The sequence below is a fragment of the Pelobates fuscus genome, chromosome 6 (assembly GCF_036172605.1).
Source record: "Pelobates fuscus isolate aPelFus1 chromosome 6, aPelFus1.pri, whole genome shotgun sequence".
NCBI classification, from domain to species: domain Eukaryota; kingdom Metazoa; phylum Chordata; class Amphibia; order Anura; family Pelobatidae; genus Pelobates; species Pelobates fuscus.
The window spans coordinates 271957649-271977772 of NC_086322.1; the positions used below are offsets into that span (position 1 = coordinate 271957649).

General features: G+C 41.5%; 2 protein-coding genes across 4 annotated transcripts in view; one reads left to right on the top strand and one right to left on the bottom strand.

The window, feature by feature from the left end:
- TMEM94 (transmembrane protein 94) overlaps window positions 1-14562 on the bottom strand; it is a 49696-nt gene extending 35134 nt beyond the window's left edge. For both annotated transcript variants that reach the window (XM_063459141.1, XM_063459140.1), the window contains exons 1-5: window positions 14500-14562; window positions 10584-10718; window positions 7047-7132; window positions 6839-6958; window positions 3303-3427 (exon numbers count right to left, since the gene is read on the bottom strand). In XM_063459141.1, the coding sequence (XP_063315211.1) occupies window positions 3303-3427; window positions 6839-6958; window positions 7047-7132; window positions 10584-10614 (362 nt within the window). In that variant the 5' untranslated portion in view covers window positions 10615-10718; window positions 14500-14562. The remainder of the gene's footprint in view (window positions 1-3302; window positions 3428-6838; window positions 6959-7046; window positions 7133-10583; window positions 10719-14499) is intronic.
- Window positions 14563-15640: 1078 nt separating this feature from the next.
- GRB2 (growth factor receptor bound protein 2) overlaps window positions 15641-20124 on the top strand; it is a 35985-nt gene continuing 31501 nt past the window's right edge. For both annotated transcript variants that reach the window (XM_063459142.1, XM_063459143.1), the window contains exon 1: window positions 15641-15746. The gene's annotated coding sequence lies outside the window, so the exon portion shown is untranslated. The remainder of the gene's footprint in view (window positions 15747-20124) is intronic.

Genomic DNA, 20124 nt, shown 5'->3' on the forward strand with positions numbered 1-20124 from the left:
ATGCAGACAAGCTCTTGATTGTCCAAAGAGTTTTTGGTCAATTTTTTATAGAATTCACATTACATGTAATAATTTAAGTTAAAATAATTGTTGCAGGGGCGCAGCCTAGCAGCCAAGCAACCCAGACGTGCTTGGCACAAGCTCCCACGTCTGGAGATAAAAAACGGGGTGCCTCACTTGCCAACCCGCACGCACGCACAGATCGATGACCCCACAGCTAATAATCGGGAGAAGCACCTGCACCCGACGGTACACTTTAGGGGAGTCTGGGTCGTTGAATTTCTTCACTGGGGGCTTGAGGCCTACACGCAGCGGAGCCACGAGGAAGTGGCCGATCCTCGGGTTCACAAACCGACGCTGACATTCCTGCTGATCACTCCACCTCCCCCCCTGGACCGGCGGGGGTTATCTCGGTCCCCACTAAACTGAACTAAACGATTTCCACAGCACCTAACCATGCTGCAGAACCGGGGCCTAGCCGCATTCACCAAAATGGAGACAGCACCCTGGCCTACAGAGACAGCAAACGAGCACACTGCAACCCACTACAGCTCCATAAACCACCTTATGCAGCGGATAGACAGGCACTTCCAACGATTTTGAAAAGCCCTGATGAAATGCTGCACAGCCATACCAGCACAAGCTCGGGTAGAAGGACGGAGAGGCGAGATCCGGAGGGCGCGGCGGACCCCCTCGGGCCTAGCCGCACGAAAAACGTCCATACCCATCACTACTGGCCTACCTGGGCCAAAGGCCACCCTGGGCAAGACCCAAGACGGAGGGCCCACCGCAACAGCCAGAAGATGTCCGTCAAGACCCCTCGTCACTCCCACAGGGAGAGGGACCCGGCCCCTCGAGAAAACCGGGTCTGTGGAACGAAGACGTCGGCATTCGAACCGGCCCGGGGCTGGAGGGTGGACCTACCTTGCCCCCACCAAACTGCACAAGCTGATCCCAGCCCTGCTCCATACCTCACCGGCCACAAGCGGAGGAACACCGCAACGGTGAAACAGCCGGTAAATCCCCCACTGCCAACGGGAACTTTCCACACGTGGGTGTCGGCTGAACCGGGAGGGGATGTCGGGCGCACTCCACTGTACCCACTACTGTGGCATCAAACCCATGCAAGTTCCAACGGACTGTCTTTGGTACTAACTCTCACTGACCACTCATTAATCACCTTGCAAGGCAATGGCACTGATCAGCCCGCCTGTTAGATATGTTTCCCTGGGGGAGTAAGTCACTCTCCATTTGGATAGCAACCTGCATATATATGTATGGGAGCCATCTACACTACATCTGAGCCAGATAGCCGTTATACCTATATGCTTAGCTTCTCCCCAATAGCCCAGAATATAACCTGGAAATGTCTCGAAAGCTCCATGTCACTAGCCTGTTTGAAATGTAAAAGTGTTGATAATTAACATTCTGTTAACATGTCTTCTAAGGTATAGATTAGTCTTTACTATGCCTGTACATGCCTTGTCTCACATCTCTATTACTCCTCTGAATAAGCTTCCTGGATACACTTCATGTACTAATTTACTTAACCTTATATGTACATTCTCATGCACAAGCCATGCTCTCATCCTATGTCTCTCCTCTACCTATTTCTCCATGACATGTGCATTATGCTAACGTATTCAAAAGCAAACGTGAACCTAAACTACTGTTCTAGAGATCATATAAATATTATAAAAAATGTGCCCGTATATCCAATGCCATAACATGTAATACCAATGTTCACCTATTATACCGGATGTCGCTGTTGTGGCGCAAGCCGGCTGTTTGTTCATCCTGTGCACAACCAAAATAAAGAATCACAAAAAAAAAAATCTTACAGTGGAACGTTCTCCAGGAACTCCTGACACATTAACCAATACGGCAAGGTGCAGTGGTTATGGTTTTCCTTTAAAATCAGTAATTCTCACATGCACAGGATATACAAAATGTCCGATTTGTATATTTCAATGGCGTTAACGCTTTCTCCCCAGTGGTGAACTTTCAAATTGGTACAAATTACAGCTTTTTGTAGGCGCAGATAGAAATGACAGCGGATTGCTTGTAAGTTCAATTCAACTGAATTTCCATCAGTTCCACCAATCGGATTCAGATTTCACTCATTCGGTGGCATCCAGAGAGGCTGTACTGGGATGGCTGCCAACATCTTATAAAGCAATTCCGTTCCTACAGAGGACTGGTGGATGCAGGATATGCTACGTGTCTTATAAAAAGCTGCAGCAAAATAAGCTTATGGAGAAGATCAGATCCATAGACCAAGATGAAAGGCTCTAGATTGGAGGAGCCTCTGCTGCTGGCACTTGCTGTGTGTGTGTATAGGGCCGGGATGTGGAATTTGCCAACAGCTGGGCCATGAAGTGTATTTTTGGCCTTTAGCGGCAGTGCAGCTACACGGTGCCTGCCCAGAAAACCTGGAAGCTAATACAGTGTGATATGCTGAACATAAGAGTGAGCGACAAGTCCAGTGCAGGGAGTTCCCACAAGTGCAGACCACAGTAATCACTCCCTTGCGCTCACTAATGAGTCAGATTTTCATTAGCTCAGCACCTGTCAGAGTTGCTGGCGTCACGTCCGCCCACTGGACCACAAGGGATCCAGGAAAAAATAATGGAAAAGCTTAGCGAATGTGTGCTTTTAAAAATAAAAAAGGACCACGCACGACATAAACCAAGCACATACCACAAAAACAAACATTACATCCATCCATCATATACCCCACACAATGCATACAGCCAGTACACACACATTATACAGCCAACAAACTTGTTACACACAGCACACACTATGAGAAAGGACGGAGGGCAAGATACTAAACTCCAAATTAATTCTGTAAGGCATAACTGAAGTAAAAATAGCCAATTGTGACTATGGCTGACTTGGAGTATTTTCAGATAATCTTTTTTTGCCTCAATTTTCACCCATTCGCATTTAATTCTGGAATATCCAGAGTCTGAGAATAACCCTTAATATACTGGTCCTGAACTTCCCCTCAATTTACAGGTCCCAAATTCCTAAATTAAACTATTCTGTGTCAAGACACGAAGACTGTAATGACTGACAAGTAGATTGTGTCACCACTTTAGTCCCTTGGACAAGTAGATTTAAAAAAAAAAAAAATAATAATTGCACACCCCTGTATGTAGTGTTTAAGGTTCCTGCGTATTACACACCTTTTTCATTTAGAACAACAGGGCTGAAATATATATATATATATTCTCATTCAATAGAAGCCAAATATAATATTAGATGGAAAGATAGGTCCAGAGCAGAGTTCAGCTCACCTCCCTTCTGGCTGGCTACCATAACAGCACAGCAGCAATAATGTGGCAAGCAGCATGAGGGCAGCACCAGGCCAGTGGAAGCACGATGATCGGTTGCCATGGTACAGGAAGCTCCGCCTCCATCCCTGCACAAATAGAACCACATCATTACATTTTTAATTTTCAGAATGAATGTCTCTGAGCATATTTTGTAGACTATGCATTTAACAAAATTACACCCTGGAAACAAATTATACATAATTACACCTTTATAAAAGTAGTCTTTAAAAAACAAACAACAAAAAAAAAAAAAAAAAACACAAGCATCTTGCTTTTCTAACTGAACAACAGAAACGCCAGTTTAGGTGCCAATATATTTAAAAAAAGTTTTTTTTTTAAATTAATTTTTTTGCCAGACATCCCGTCTGTCTCTAGATTCCATACATCCCACATTGAGAGGTGTGGATTACGGTATGTATCTCCCCATCTGCTTATATATTTCTATATGCTATCTCTGTATGTACCTCCATGTCTATCTAAGTCTATCTAAGGGTAAGCTTCCCAAATGATATAAAAATTTTCGTATTACGAAATGATATAACTTTTTAAAATAATTGTTTCAACGTATTAAAAAGAACACTTTGGGCATCTAAAACAAATTCAAAACTAACAGCTTGACCCCAAAGGCTGTCTCCAGCGCCAGATCTCCAGCCTCCCAGAGACAATGGCTTCTGAAAATGGAGTTTCAGGAAGTGCGGAGTGCCGCGGGGCAGGGGCACCTTGTTGATTGGCTAGTTGTCAGCTAAGGCTCTAATCAATCAGTAGCTCCCCATGCAAAAAAAAAAAAGTATATTGTTAAATGGACACTATATTCACCAGAACCACTACAGCTTAATGTAGTGGTTCTGGTGTCTATAGCAAAGGCAGTGTTTACATTGGTGCCTAGTAACACCTCTAGTGGCTGTCACTCCGATGGCCACTAGAAATGATTCAGAGTCCAGAGTTGCACAGAGTGCAGCACCTACGTAATGCTCCTCCATGCTCTGCAAGGAGATGCTGAAGATTCTCCATAGAAATGCATTGATTTAGGGGCGGGGCCAGACCGTACCGCCGAGCTGGCTGGTCGCAAGTGGGACCAGCTCCTGCAACCCAAGGCCTAACAAGCAATAAAATTCAGATATCTGGCACAAAACCGACCGGCAATGGTGGCCCTCAGCGGGCAGAGAGCCCTGGATCCAGGGAGAGGCTGGCCAAATAGGCTTAAAAAAAAAGTGGAGGAGGAATCCTACCGGACACTTTTGAGGCCTGCTCTGGAGGCGAGCGGGGCGGACGCCCGCTGCCCTGCCGCACGCCATGCAGTACTCCGAGTCGGACCCGCGGGGAACCGGCCCCGTACCCCCCCCCCCCACCCCCTCTGGACCGGGGGGGTGATCCCAGTCCCCACTCTCGGGACCCGATAACCGCAAGCACGACAGGCGAAGCTACAGAGCCGCCAAGACCCAAGCAGGGAAACAAGACGCCCGACAGAGGCATCAGCTGCCCGCAACCACCGCCGCACTGGGGAGCAAACCAGCATGTGGAAAAGCAATAGAGCCATCACCCAAATCCCTGATGTCGAGGAGATCCGCACATGCAACAGGAACATAGTAGAGAACTTAACCAGCACCCAGCGACTGGCGGCAGACCGGGCTCCCTGATATAACAAATCAGCAGCTGCAGAGGACGTCTCTTACTCACCTAACAAGGGACTTTTTACAACCGGGACTGTCCTGTCTTCCACCATCTCACCCTCAGGAACTCTGTGCCATTCATACTACACCCAAAAGCATGCCCATAGATCACATTGTGAACAGGAGCGACCATCTTGTTGACCTTACCAGCCTGTCTTTAGATAACTGCCATTAGTTAGAATTGCAAAAGCATGGGTGATCTTTGTTTCACTACTACTACAAATGCTGGATTTGAATTAGCATAATTAACCCATCACATTAATGCGACTTACCTAGCGACTGACACAATGTCTGATGTGTGACCTAACTGCTAATCGACTGTAGGATATGACTAGTTAGACAGCCTGTTCAAGCGTAATCATACCTAGGGCCCGAAGCTAAAGCGACAAGGATTACTGCACTTAATAACCTTAAGCTACTGTTACCAAACGTCGGACTAATTCATTTTAGACAGCCAGCATGTACCTAGCCTGTTTTATCATATATTGTTTAAAAAAAATATGTGCAAACCTTCTAAATGCTTCACAACGGTTACAACTCTTGTATGTTTATACTACCTAAGAATGCTGTTGTGGCATTACAGTCAAGCGAATGTTATACATACACATAAAAAAAAAAAAGAATAAAAAAAAAAAAAAGAAATGCATTGATTTCATGTGTCGTTATGGGGAGATGCTAATTGGCCCAGGGGTGCGTTGTGCCATGCATTCACATTAGCCTCCCAAGGGTTAACCCTGGTTTATTTAATTTCCTCACCCTTTTTTTCCTGTTCTCTGAAATGGTTATATCTCGCATCATGTTCCCTTGGAAATGTTGGATAGCTATTTTTGCTATTGGATAGCTATTATTTTTGGAGATTTATTCTGAATGCTTTGTTTGTTCATGGCGAGTTTTGCATGTTCCTTTTTGCCACATTTTATAATTCACAGGGAAATTCTCAATAAAAATGACACCGCAAATGGTATAGTACAGTACCTCTACAGGCGACAGCTAAGCTTTGGGAAGAAGCGCCTTGCCTTACACAAATATCTGGTGAGCTTGTGACCCTCTCTGATCACTTTCGAAACTGGCTTTTGAACAACGTAGCTGGAATTTATAGACCCAATTGTATCCAGACCATGTGAACACCTCATTCAAACCTGACTACCAAGCCACCCAGTTAACCTGATATTGTCACAAATTTGAGTGGCATTACTTATAAGTATAATCAAACAATGGCCTCCATAGCGCAACAGCAAATTGCATCTAAAGTGTGGTTATTAAATATAGAATAATAAAAATACATAAATAAATCAACATGGCATTGTTGGCTTGTTTATACTTGCGCTGTAACACATAACGTTCATTAACCTTTTGGAGAGATCTATTTGAACAATTTTGGTCAATATTTTCTAATTGTAGGTCACAGAGAGCCAAACTGCACCTTTTAGGCATAAATGGCTGATCGAGAAACAAAACACAAAAACAAACCTCGGCCAATTGTCACAGCATTTTTTTTGTCCATAAGCAAACATTCCAGCTGTTGGCAGGTTTTTGTAACCTGTGGTTAGGTGTCTTCATGGGCAAAATTGGGTTAAAAAACACAAAACAAAACCCCAAACAACAATTACGTTATCAGCGGTGTCCCTTCCCAAACACACACAGGAGCACCAAATGTCCCTGTAGGACAGCAAATTACATAACTGAAATAAAAGGTTATTTCAGGATAATACGAATGAAATCTCAGTCCAGCTGTATAAACTGTGTTTTGACCTATCAAAGTAGAGTATCCCAAACGACACAAAGGCCATTTAACATGCGCATGCATGCTGATTAGCACAATCTCACCTTCCACAAACCTACACTCTTCTTCTGACGCTGGTGAGCAGCCAGGGCTGACGACAATTGTTCTTTCAAGCGTGATAAAGCCTGTCGAGTGGAGAGACCCAGGCACTGCCTTGGACCATCCTGCTAGCAAAGGAGATCAATGTAAAACGATGTCTGTTGTTAAATCGCACAATACACATCAGTTCACAGCGCAAATCTGTTCCGCTACCTGGCTTTTCTCATTTGGCTCCATAATGCCCTGCTCTTGCAGACCGTCATGTACGGGCTGATGTGCTACTTTGTCTTTAACACCACCTACAAAGCAGAGAGGTACGGTAAGAGAGGAAGCGACAATGTTGCTCTAACAGGAAAACTTCCTCTGTATCAGAGATTAACATAGTTCTGACAATCGCTCATACACGAAGAAATGTAGCCAATAACGACATCATGCGACAAATAATAATCATTTTCCACATTTATCACTAGAAAAATATGAAAACTAGTCACAATATCTATAGTGGCAAAAAATTGAAGATGCAGTCAGGAGTAAGGAGAAAATAGGGGAATGATCAGGCAACAAAAAATGGATTGCAAAGAGATTGTGGACGGACAGGACATGGACCTTGAAAATCGACCGGTGAAAATTGAAAAATTTGAAAACTGAGCAGTATGTAATTTTACCCTTTGGCTCTCAAAAATCTGGTATTTCAAAGTCTTCATGTAGGGCATTGCTGTACTGGGAGGTGGAGAACTAGCAAAGTACAAATTTGGAGTTTTTACAAAAGTGGGACACGTGATCTGTGAGATGTGTGTAAAAACCACAAGCAATTAAACATATAGTCAGTAGATTTGGCAATTGTTGGTGATACAAAAAAAAAAAAGTGATGACGTGATGTGATTACGTGCAAAGTGTACAGAAGGATCAGCGCTTAAAAAGTTAAATAAAGGCAGCACACCTAAAGGATAGGGCTCCCTCACAGGCCCTACAGGTATATAGGTATAAGGAAGTAGAAAACGGTGATGTGATTATGTTTGCTCTTTAGAAGATTCCATTAAAGAAAAAGTACTCTTGACATTTTAGTAATTAATGTGTGCGCAAAGAAATAAAATACCTCCTCCTTGGAAGAAAAAAAAAAGACTATTGGAAATTAAAGAGGGAAGTTAGAGAGTAGTATACCAGTGTAGGGGTATTAGAAGCACATAAAAAGTTATATAGGTAATAGTACCAATGGGAGGCTAAAGATGCAACAAAAACAAAAAATAATTTATTGAAAAAAATGTATATGCTAAAAATTGCTAGAAACTTGGCAATCACCCAAAGTGTAACACAAATGAAATAAAATTTAAATGGCATCTTTAGCCTCCCATTGGTACTATTACCTATAGCATTTTTTATGTGCTTCTAATACCCCTACACTGGTATACTACTCTCTAACTTCCCTCTTTGATTCCACTAGGGGTTACCCCCCTTCTCCTTCAGTATACCAGAGTGAGCTGTACTCCATCTGTGACTATTGGAAATTGCTGACAATATGAATGGATATTGTAAAAAGGTATACATTATAAAAATGCTGAATGCAGATGTAGCTTGCTTGCCATGTACACGTCTTTGCAATTACCTGTGCATTCATATTATATCTATTGTTAAAGGGACACTCCAGGCACCCAGACCACTTCTGCCCATTTTTTTTTTAATCTATATGCAAATGTCTTCGTTTATTTTTGTGCTTATTTTTTTCCCTTCGTCTGCTGGTATTCTTTAGTGATTAGTCACACAATTCTTTATGTTATTGAGAACATCTGGTGTTTACAGTAATGTTCTTTAGCATGGATGTACTCAGATGGTTAAAAAAAAAAAAAAAATCAGTGATCAATTATTGAGCACTTTACCTATTCAAATAAGATTAAAAATTGAGGGCTTTAAAACTGGAATTGCACGGGGTTATGGTGCTCAGAGTGTACTGGTGCATCCCCACTCAACAGTCAATCTTTCTTCCTGACTCCCAATGGCTTTTAATCTATTCAATGGGAGTTACGAGTGCACTATTTAAACTCTTTAATTCCCTTTACACTGTTCCCCCGCTGACACAACGTGTGTCGGGGCTCGGCTCTGTTTTTTTTCTGCTTGGAATGATGTATGGATTTTATTTTTGAACCTTTACTTATCAGTATGACTTTATAAATAAGCAAGTCACAGTCCGTTCATTAGTTCTTGCTAGCTAGCTAGACATTCAGCCAATGTTTGATAGTTCAGGTGCTCTTTAAGGCACAGTTCAGTTATAGGTGCTATTTACCTTTACCTTGTTTCTAATGTAATATATGACTGTTCAATGTTAACCTTATAACTAATTGATTCTTTCAGGATGTCTTCCTGACTTTAAAAGGAAACCGTAGTCCCAGGTGGCAATATAGCTCCTTATAGTGCCCCCCTTCCTCTGGATGCAGAAGGGGTGAAAAACCTCTCCTGTGACTTACCTGAGTCCATCACCGATGTCCTACCTGACCACTGTGGGGGGGAGACCAAATGTGCATGGCATTTGTATTTGTAGAATGCTTTCCTAAGGGGTTTAACATGACACTGGATGTCCTCGTGCATAGCGTGAGGACGTCCAGCGTCAGGCGACCAAAGGTTAGATAGCCACTAGAGGTGGAGTTAACCCTCAAAAGGTAATTATAGCAGTTTGTTAAAAACTGCAATAATTACCTTTGCAGGGTTAAGGGAACTTGGACTATGCACCCAGATCACTTCAATGAGCTGAAGTGATCTGGGTGCCTATGTATCCCTTTAAGGGTATAACAAGCACTTAGCTAACATATGTTTTAGCAGATCAGTAGCCTCTAACATTTGTTTTAGACATTTGTTCTTGACCTGCTTAGGGTTTAAATACCTGACATAACATTGTTTAGTGAATAATTCCGTATACAATTTTGAAGCAACTCTGTATTTCTTTACTATTAGTTGATTGTACCCTCAAGGGATTACTGTGAAATATTGTGGTAGAAACACTGTTGCTTAATCACGCCATGGATACTATTTTGTGATTCTGTGTTTAACAGCCAAATTTGCTGTTCTTGGCTGTAAATCTGTAGTAGAAGTTTGATCACAATCGCTACATATACCTATAGATACTATAGTGGTTTTTCTTTTTGCAGATTTGTGTGCCTGATTTATTGTATATGTTAAAGTTTTATCTTGGAACTACAAATTAATCTTGAATAGTATCTGTTTCCTCCCTTGAATTTCAGATTATTATAATACTACAAAGAACATTTCATATGTACATACGTGTGACACATTTACTAATCCGAAGCCAAGGCCCTTACGATGATATTGACACGTCATGAAGGAGAGAGTTTTTCTATTTTAAATATGGCCAGTCTATGCTCCAACAAAGCAAACTAGAAATTTATATAGTGAAGTGAGTGCAACAACACCTTTTCTCCACGTTATCATATCTTCACCCCACCTTTTGCATTGATTTGAAATATGTTTTATTACAGAATTTAAAAGAGATATTTCCTAAACCAGGAGATTGTAGTTCAGAATCCGACTTTGAAAAGAAAGTGGTAGAATTATTCAAATCTGGTTATATTGGCTAAAAAGAACATTTTCAATTTCCTGATTAATTCCTTACAGTATAGTGAATAAGCTTATGCATTAAATGTTTTTATTACAGAAAATAATTGATATTCCATCAAATTATTCTGATCAATTCTAAAAGTAAAAAAAAAAAGTATAAATGTTATTATTTTTATGTAGCCTCACCTTTATGATTCATATAGGTGTTGATCTGCATACAACGCTACGTTCTGCGTTACTGAAATATGATAACCCATCTTCCAGATTTTACAGTCTCAATTTCCCAGTCCCAAAGTCTATACAGTGTCACTTCACCTGATACTGAAAGGAAATAGACCGTTACAAATCTGAACCTGCAAAAATTAAATACAACAAAAATGTGTAATCCTAAAAATGTTGCATTAAACCAGCTGCTGTGTTTACAGACATATGACTTATGTTACCTTCCTTTGCATTATTTTGGAATAGTGTAAAGGAAGTCCAAAGGGTATATGGAATAATCTACTTAAGTCTGTCCCGGATGAGACTCCATTGTCACCTGTCAAGGTAAAGGATAACTGAAAAGGCAGCATTGCTTTCCAGTGGATTAAAGGGACACTATAGGCACCAAAACAACTTTAGTTTAATTAAGCAGTTTTGGTGTATAGATCATGCCCCTATAGTATCACTGACCAATTCTCTTCCATCTATGAATTAAACCACTTTCTTTATGAAGTCCTTGTCACACCTCCCTTCATGTGACTTACATAGTCTTCCAAAACACTTCCTGTAAAGAGTAATCTAATGTTTACACTTCCTTTATTGCAAATCCCAATAATGAAAAAAAAAAAACATACCTCCTGTTCTGTTAAAAACTTTCTAGACCCTGCAGGAGCCCCTGTATGTAATTAAAGTTTAATTTACAGAGCAGAAGAAACAAACTTTTAAAGTAAGTTACATCTGATTGAAAATGAAACCATTTTTGTTTCCATACAGGTTGTGTCAGTCACAGACATAGGAGGTGTAACTAGGGCTGCATAAACAGAAACAAAAGTGATTTAACTCTTAAATGGCAGAGGATTGAACAGTGAAACTTCAGAGTCATGATCTATACACCACAACTTCTTCATGAAGCTAAAGTTGCTTGGTTGAGTAAAGTGTCCCTTTAAGTCATTAAAACATATAGAAACTCTGACCAATAGATTGCAACAGTAGAAGTAACCTTTTTGTAAAGTAAACCAATGGTTATTTACTATAGTTACAATTGTAGGTAAATCAAATGGAATTTCACATTTAAGGCTATAACAGCCGTGTTGAGCAAATTCTCCATGCCGTCTATGCTTGCAGCTCGGCTATTTTGGTGAAATTCAAATTGCATACCTGACTATTCTCACATTAGTAAATAGCCCTTCATGAATTGTGAAGACTTAACAGAGAAATTTCAAATTTAAGAACAAAATGCTTATATAAGAAAAAATATTTGGCTCAGATAACAGTCAAAGGAATCTAAACCAGGGGTGCCCATACGGTAGATCCCCAGATGTTATAGAACTACAACTACATGATGATCTGCATGCATTTAGAATGGCAACGCTTCATGGAAGATTTAGTTCTAAAACAGGGGTGCCCAAAAGGTAGATCCCCAGATGCTGTAGAACTATAACACCCATGATGCTTTGCATGCCTTTAGAAGGACAAAGTATCTTGGAAGCTGTCGTTTTAAACCATCTGGGATCTACATTTTGGGTACCGCTGCTCTAAACCATACAATGTCCTTGACCGTTCTCTACAATGCCAACTACATCTACGGTATTCAATACATTTAGACAATCTGTACCGTGAAAAATGAACGCAATAACTAAAGTGCATAAAGGGGAGAGTTTGTAGGGACTATTATTTTTTTCCAAATTAATAGTCTTTTGTTAATTACTGTGTAGGTGACCTCTATAAGGCAGTGCATCCAATCTAACTTTTCATAAGGAGTGCTCCTAGAAAATGTACCTTGCAAGACTGCATGAACAAAACAAAATCCCTGCGTTGCACAAAAAAAAAAAAAAAGATAAACTGGGTCATGTTTGAAAAGAATCTGCCCATTACAAAGATTCTGCACACTAATTTCTTATTATACACTCCCTCCACGCACAAAAACTAAACATGTTTTATATATGTATACAGCTACACCCATTACTGTCTCTGACATAAAGAGGGAGGATCTGTTCTGCTAAATTTCTAACCATGATTAAACACAATAAATTGTGATATAGTTTGATCAATAATCCTCCAATACCAATTAATCACATTATGGTAGCAAGGCAAGACACCAGGAACCTGCCATATATAAGAACTAAGATTGTGTACTATTTCCTGGTCAAGATCTAATAATAATAATAATACACGTGTTTCTATGGGAGGGACACAAATTAAGTCCTAAATAGCCCTTTAACCAGCAGCAGTGCCTGTGCAGTGGGTGTAAATATTAATAATAGAAGGTTATTTATAATACAGTAATAATAATAGGAGGTTATTTATAATACAATATTAATAATAGGAGGTTATTTATAATGCAGTATGAATAATAATAGGAGGTCATTTATAATACAGTATTAATAATAATAATAGGGGATTATTTATAATACAGTATTAATAATAGGAGGTTATTTATAATACAGTATTAATAATAATAGGAGGTCATTTATAATACAGTATTAATAATAATAATAGGGGGTTATTTATAATACAGTATTAATAATAATAACAGGGGGTTATTTATAATAAAGTATTAATAATAATAATAATAATAGGGGGTTATTTATAATACAGTATTAATAATAATAATAGGGGGTTATTTATAATACAGTATTAATACTAACAGGGGGTTATTTATAATACAGTATTAATAATAATAGGAGGTTATTTATAATACAGTATTAATACTAACAGGAGGTTATTTATAATACAGTATTAATAATAATAATAGGGGGTTATTTATAATACAGTATTAATAATAATAACAGGGGGTTATTTATAATACAGTATTAATACTAACAGGGGGTTATTTATAATAAAGTATTAATAATAATAATAGGGGGTTATTTATAATACAGTATTAATACTAACAGGAGGTTATTTATAATACAGTATTAATAATAATAATAATAGGGGGTTATTTATAATACAGTATTAATAATAATAGGGGGTTATTTATAATACAGTATTAATAATAAGGGGTTATTTATAATACAGTATTAATAATAATAATAAGGGGTTATTTATAATAATAATAATATGGGGCTATTTATAATACTGTATTAATAATAGGGGTTATAATACAGTATTAATAATAATAATATGGGGCTATTTATAATACTGTATTAATAATAGGGGTTATAATACAGTATTAATAATAATAATAAGGGGTTATTTATAATAATAATAATATGGGGCTATTTATAATACTGTATTAATAATAGGGGTTATAATACAGTATTAATAATAATAATAAGGGGTTATTTATAATAATAATAATATGGGGCTATTTATAATACTGTATTAATAATAGGGGTTATAATACAGTATTAATAATAGGGGTTATAATACAGTATTAATAATAATAATAATATGGGGCTATTTATAATACTGTATTAATAATAGGGGTTATAATACAGTATTAATAATAATAATAATAATATGGGGCTATTTATAATACAGTATTAATAATAATAATATGGGGCTATTTATAATACTGTATTAATAATAGGGGTTATACTACAGTATTAATAATAAGGGGGTATTTATAATACAGTGAGATATAGAGCTCTGGGAGCCCAGTATAGAGGCCAGGCTAGGTGTTTCGGAGGTATCGCCCCCCCCCCCCCCCCCCCCGCACTCGGCGCTCGGTTAGTTTAGCCTGGGTTTCTCAAAGCAGCAGAACTCGCAGTTTAGTAAATCCGCCCCGGGTTATATAAAGCAATGCGGCATGCAGTAACGGACAGAGCCGGGGTGTTAGTCATAGAATGCTATTAATGGTATAACAACCCCCCCTCCCGGTCCCCCTCCACCGGGATGTTATAGGGCGGGCAGGCTGGCTGCTGGCTGTGACCCAGGGCTGCCCGGGGACTCCCACCTCTCCCCGGTTTCCAAGCTGAGCCTCAGGCCGCCATGTTAGTGACGTCACGGCGGAGCCGGAGCCCGATTGGGCAGGCAGAGTATGAAGGGGCGGGGCGCGAGGTCCTGTGAGGATTGGCCAGGGAGGGGGGGGGGAGGGTGAGGGGCGTGGCCTTCATGGGAAAGGCTTGCTGTGTCAAACTGTCAGACTCACTGCAGCCGTTTACTGCCACAGGGAGCAGGGTCAGGGTCACAGGGTTAGGGGAGCCCAGGAAGGCAGATCCCACCAGGTGTTTTTTTTTTTTTAAACTACAGCTTCCATGATCTGTCAGTTTAAAGGCATGCAGAGCATCATGGGAGTTGTAGTTTTACAACTTCTAGGGGAATTCTACCTTTTGGGCATCCCTGGGGTAGACTTTGGCACTCCAGATGTTGTGGACTACATCTCATTCAATGCTCTTAATGCTGGCAATCATGGGAGGTGTAGTCCGCCCCCCCAGATATCGCTGAACTACAACTCACATGATTCTCTGGCTATCTATGTCATTCAAAGAATCATGGGGGTTGTAGTTCAGCAACATCTGGGGGGGAGGGTTGGGGGGAGACCCATGGTGTAGTCCAAAACACCTGGAGTGCTGAAGGTTTGCCTTGCCCCTACTCTGGGCTTTGGATTGGATTCTATGCAGTCCTGGGCTGGTGGCTTTCAGACTAGAGCTGGCTAACCCTGGCACTCACAGCCTGAGCATTCAAGGAAATGTAGTTTAGGGCCACGAGTAGCCTTCACGCACGGCAGCTGTGTGAAGCTCAGCCTGCCAATGGCCAATAAACATGTGGAGTTATAAAGAGATACCACTGGTAATTCATACCCCCCCCCCCTCCCCCAGAGGGTCAGGGCAGGGTGTTCCCCATAATATTTATGTGTGTGTGTATATATATGTATATGTAGGGCAGGGTTACTGCCAAGCACCTTTGTGCAAAATGCTTCTATATTGCCATTTATATTCCCTTGCATTCCTGTAATTGTTGGCAAATTTTTTTCCCAAATCCAAGATGGCGCCGCTGGCTTCACGCGGTCATCAAACGCTTCCTATTGGGCTGGCGGATGGATGGGAGTTTCAGTGACGTAAGGGCGCCGTGCGTGCCCTGCGCGCCTTGCGCACGCGGGATCTGACGCTTTCCCCGGAAGTCTCGCGGGAGGATCTGCCCCGGGGCGGAGCGGAAGCGGCCAGAAAGAGAGAGAGGAGAGGCAGCTCCACCGAGGAGAGGGTGAGACCGGGATACCGGAGGGCGTGGGGGGACCGCAGTATGGGAGGGGAGGATGGCTGTAAAGGGGGGGGCTCGCTGGGTGTCATGGATGCTGGGAGGCAGAGCTGGGGAGCGGGGGCAGGAAGGAGGACCTGGGGGGTGACGGCTCCCAGCAGTGTGTCAGAGGAGCTATTCTGGGAATGGGCAGCATTGGAGGGTAATGCATGGAGCAGGGGGGGACAGACAGCTGGGGCTGCACTCACTGTCTGACATCCCAGGGGGGCAATGCCAGCATCTCAATCCAAGGAGGGAAGGGGGGGGGGGGCAATGCCAGCATCTCAATCCAAGGAGGGAAGGGGGGGGGCAATGCCAGCATCTCAATCCAAGGAGGGGCAGCATACAGGAGGGGGCAATGCCAGCATCTCAATCCAAGGAGGGGCAGCATACGGGGGACCCCCATGGCAGACATTAATTGGGGGGGGGGGGACATTTTAAACTTAATGAGACCAGCTGTAATGTGAATAAACATGATTTATCTTATTTAATTATGTTTTGTTGTGTAAGTCATAATATTGGGGAGGGGAAATGTAAGAATTCAAGGCTAAACGAACAAACACAACGAATAAGAGGAGCCCCGGCTGATTATAAGGAATATTATTCTTCTCTGCTTTGTTAATATGTTGAAAATGTAGTTCTTCTCGTTTGTGTAAACTGGTAACTGGTTGACAAACTCTCTCTACATGCAAATTTCTAAGGGAAAAATAGAAAAAGCTTTTAGTGTCCTGCTCGTTGTTGAGATCCTTTGTTTCTTCTTCTTTTCTTTCTTTCTTTTTTTTTTTTTATTTCCTCAATGAGGAAATTCTGAGAATGGGGGAAACTATAGCGAGACCCTGATTCACTCTAGGTCATGGGGTAGGCAACTGTTGGCACACCCGGGTGTTGTGTACTACAGCTCTCTTGATGCTTTGACAGTATTATAGCTGTAAGAGCATTATGGGAGATGTAGTCCACAATGTGTGGGGTGCCGACGGTTGCTTCCGCTCTGCTCTAGGTGGTGGAGATGCTGTGAAGAATGTAGGTCCACCTTGCGTCCTGTAGAGAATTGAAAAAGAAGAATCTAAAATGGTTTGGATTGCCAAAATATGAGCTGCAAGTCTAGTTTTAGTGATTAAAGAATTAGATTAAAAGAGATTGACCCCTGTATCGGGGGTAGCACTCAATTTGGAACATGCAATCCCTTTTGTGATGTTACCAATCGACTCGACAGAGGGTTATCCCTATTATGTGGTAGAAGATCACATTTCGAAAGGCTGACTACTATTGTGGATTGAGGTGAAGAATCAGACTAAGAAAACCAGGACTAATGGTAGAAACAAACCCACCTGTTGTGGTTTGAAGAATTAGATTGGGAAACGTTGACCACCTTTGTGCAGTGGATATTTGAGAAACTGACTACAATGTTTGTCCGGAAAATCGGATTGGGAGTAGCCAACCCCTTTATTGCAGGCTGTAGAATAGGTTCTGGAGAGAAAAAAAACTACTGTTTGTGGGCTGGAGAATTGGTTTTGGAGAACAACCGACCATCCCTTGTATTTTGGGATGGGGAATCAGATTGGTAGAAACCAACCCCCCTACCAATTGTGGGTTGGAGAATAATATTGTAGAAGCTGACTATTTCCACATTTTGTGGGTTGGGGAATCAGACTGAGAACACCATCCTCTCCCCTACCCTCTCTTTGGATGAAACATTGGGAAAGGGAGTGTTTGAGAATCTGAGATGTAAAGGTTAGCTCGGGAAAATATGATAGAATATAAGAAGTTCTCAATTGGAGAACAGTTTTTATACTTGGTCAGTGACCTTTCTGGTGGGACTGGAAACTTGATTGGAAGACTCCAACTGCTGTGGTGGGATTGAGTTTTTGACAGAGAGGTGTTGATCAGGAAATGCCAACCTCCATGGTGGAATCAATATTTTTATAGTGAGTGGCAAACTTGTGTAGTTAAATGGACATTTTGATAGTGAGAGGCTGGACTTAGTGGTTTGAAAATTTAGATAGCCAGAGACTAACCTTGTTTGGATGGAATAATTCCAATCAGCATGTGCCAAACTCTAGGGTGAGATGAAGCGTGTTAAAGGTAAAAGCAAATCGCAGTGATGAGCAGATAATTTTAAAAGGACACTAAATAACTCATCCATACCACGTCAGTGCAGTAGCCCTGTCATTTTAACGGTGCAATGTAAGTAAGACATTGCAGTTAGTCTCACTCTCCTGAACCTTTCTTGCATTTGCCCCCTAAGTTAGGGTTATTTCTTGGAGCTCCCTCCTTATTCATATTGGGCATATTTTGTGTTAATTTTGCATTATATTTTTTTGTTTTGCACATGTTGTATAGGCCACAGACTGAACACAAAGCTCCTATATCATTCAATTGGAAATTAATGTGTTATTAAAGGGACACTGTAGTCACCAGAGCAACTATAGCTTATTGTATTTGTCTAATGAGCATAAGAAGTCACTTCAGGACTGCCCTTTCAGAGAAAATCCTGTGTTTACGTTACAGCCTAGGGATAACTCCATTGGCCCCTCTTCAGACGGCTATTAGAGATGCTTCCTGTGGCAGCGCTGCACGGTGTGCAACACTGCCATTTAGTGTCTCCACCCTCTGCATGGAGACACTGAATTTTCCTGATAGTTTCATTGATTTAATGCATCTCTATGAGGAATGTGAGAATGAGGAATGTGTTTGGCTTGTGCTGGCTCTGATCTGCCTCCTTGACAGTCTCAGCCAATCCTTTGGGAAAGCATTGTGATTGGCTTAGAGAATCACGTCTAATGATGTCAGTCAAGCAGGCATATCAGTGGCACAGCCAGCAGCTGCAGACTTGAACAAAAGTTAGATTTTACTATATTTAGGAGGGCAGTGGGACTAATGGTGGTTTTAACACTATAGGGTCACGAATACATGTTTGTGTTCCTGACCCTATAGTGTTACTTTAATGTAAAATGGGTGCATTCTCTGGATATTTGTTCATTTAATGCTTTTGACTGCTATTTAATCTTCTCATATTTGCAATGCTTTGCATCACCTGCAAAAATATAATAAATTGCCATTTTTTTGGAGGGGGTGGGGGGGGGGGGGGTTGTGTGTATTTAAAAGGACAATATTTACATTACAGGGCTAAATCATGTCCCACTCATCCTTCCCGACGTCATCATGGACGATGCATGTCCAATCCAATGCTCCTCATCATTGGGTACTAGGTGTGTGCAGTGAGTGTCTTTAAACACTTCTCAAAAGAAATCATTGAATTCATGCAGTAGTTGCTGTGTAAGCACCTCAGGTGTCTGCCTGGAAGACATCCAGTAGAGAGAGGTGTGTTTAACTCAGCAGTGTAAACAATGCAGTTTCTACAAAATTGCAGGTTTAAAACTACAACACCACTGCACCCAAACCACTTAAAGGACCACTCTAGGCACCCAGACTACTTCAGCTTAATGAAGTGGTCTGGGTGCCAGGTCCAGCTAGGGTTAACCCATTTTTTTTTATAAACATAGCAGTTTCAGAGAAACTGCTATGTTTATTAATGGGTTAAGCCTTCCCCCAAATCCTCTAGTGGCTGTCTCATTGACAGCCGCTAGAGGCGCTTGCGTGATTCTCACTGTGAAAATTCAGCCGACGGGGCGGAACGGAGGAGGATCGGAGGCAGAGATCTCCCCGCCCAACGCTGGAAAAAGGTAAGTTTTACCCCTTTTCCCCTTTCCAGAGCCGGGCGGGAGGGGGACCCTGAGGGTGGGGGCACCCTCAGGGCACTCTAGTGCCAGGAAAACAAGTGTTTTCCTGGCACTAGAGTGGTCCTTTAATTAAGATGAAGTGGTATGGGTGCATTTAGTGGCCCTTTTAAAGGGACACTATAGTCACCAGAACAACTACAGCTTATTGAATTTGTTCTGGTGAGTAAAATCATTACTTTCAGGCTTTTTGCTGTAAACGTTTACATTACAGCCTAGTGATAACTTCACTGGCCACTCCTCAGATTGCTGTTAGAGATCCTTCCTGGGTCATGGCTGCCTAAAATGCATCCAAACATTCTCCTCGATGGTTGGGTTGCCCTGTCCATCGACATTCTACGTCACTGTTTCCCTCTCTGAGTTCGAGTCCAATTCTTCTCATAGAGAACCATTTGATTTGACCAATCTCACAGGCTCATCATGCATGCATACACTCTGAGCAGAGAGAGAGGGAGTAGTGGGCAAGGAGTAAAGATTTAAAGAAGAGGGGAACACTAGACAATGAAGCGAGGCAGGAAAGCAATGGGCCCTAGATTAGACGCTGATATGTCTGTTGCACATGCGCGTTAATGACAGACATCTTCTTTGCACATTAGGCAGCCCAGAAC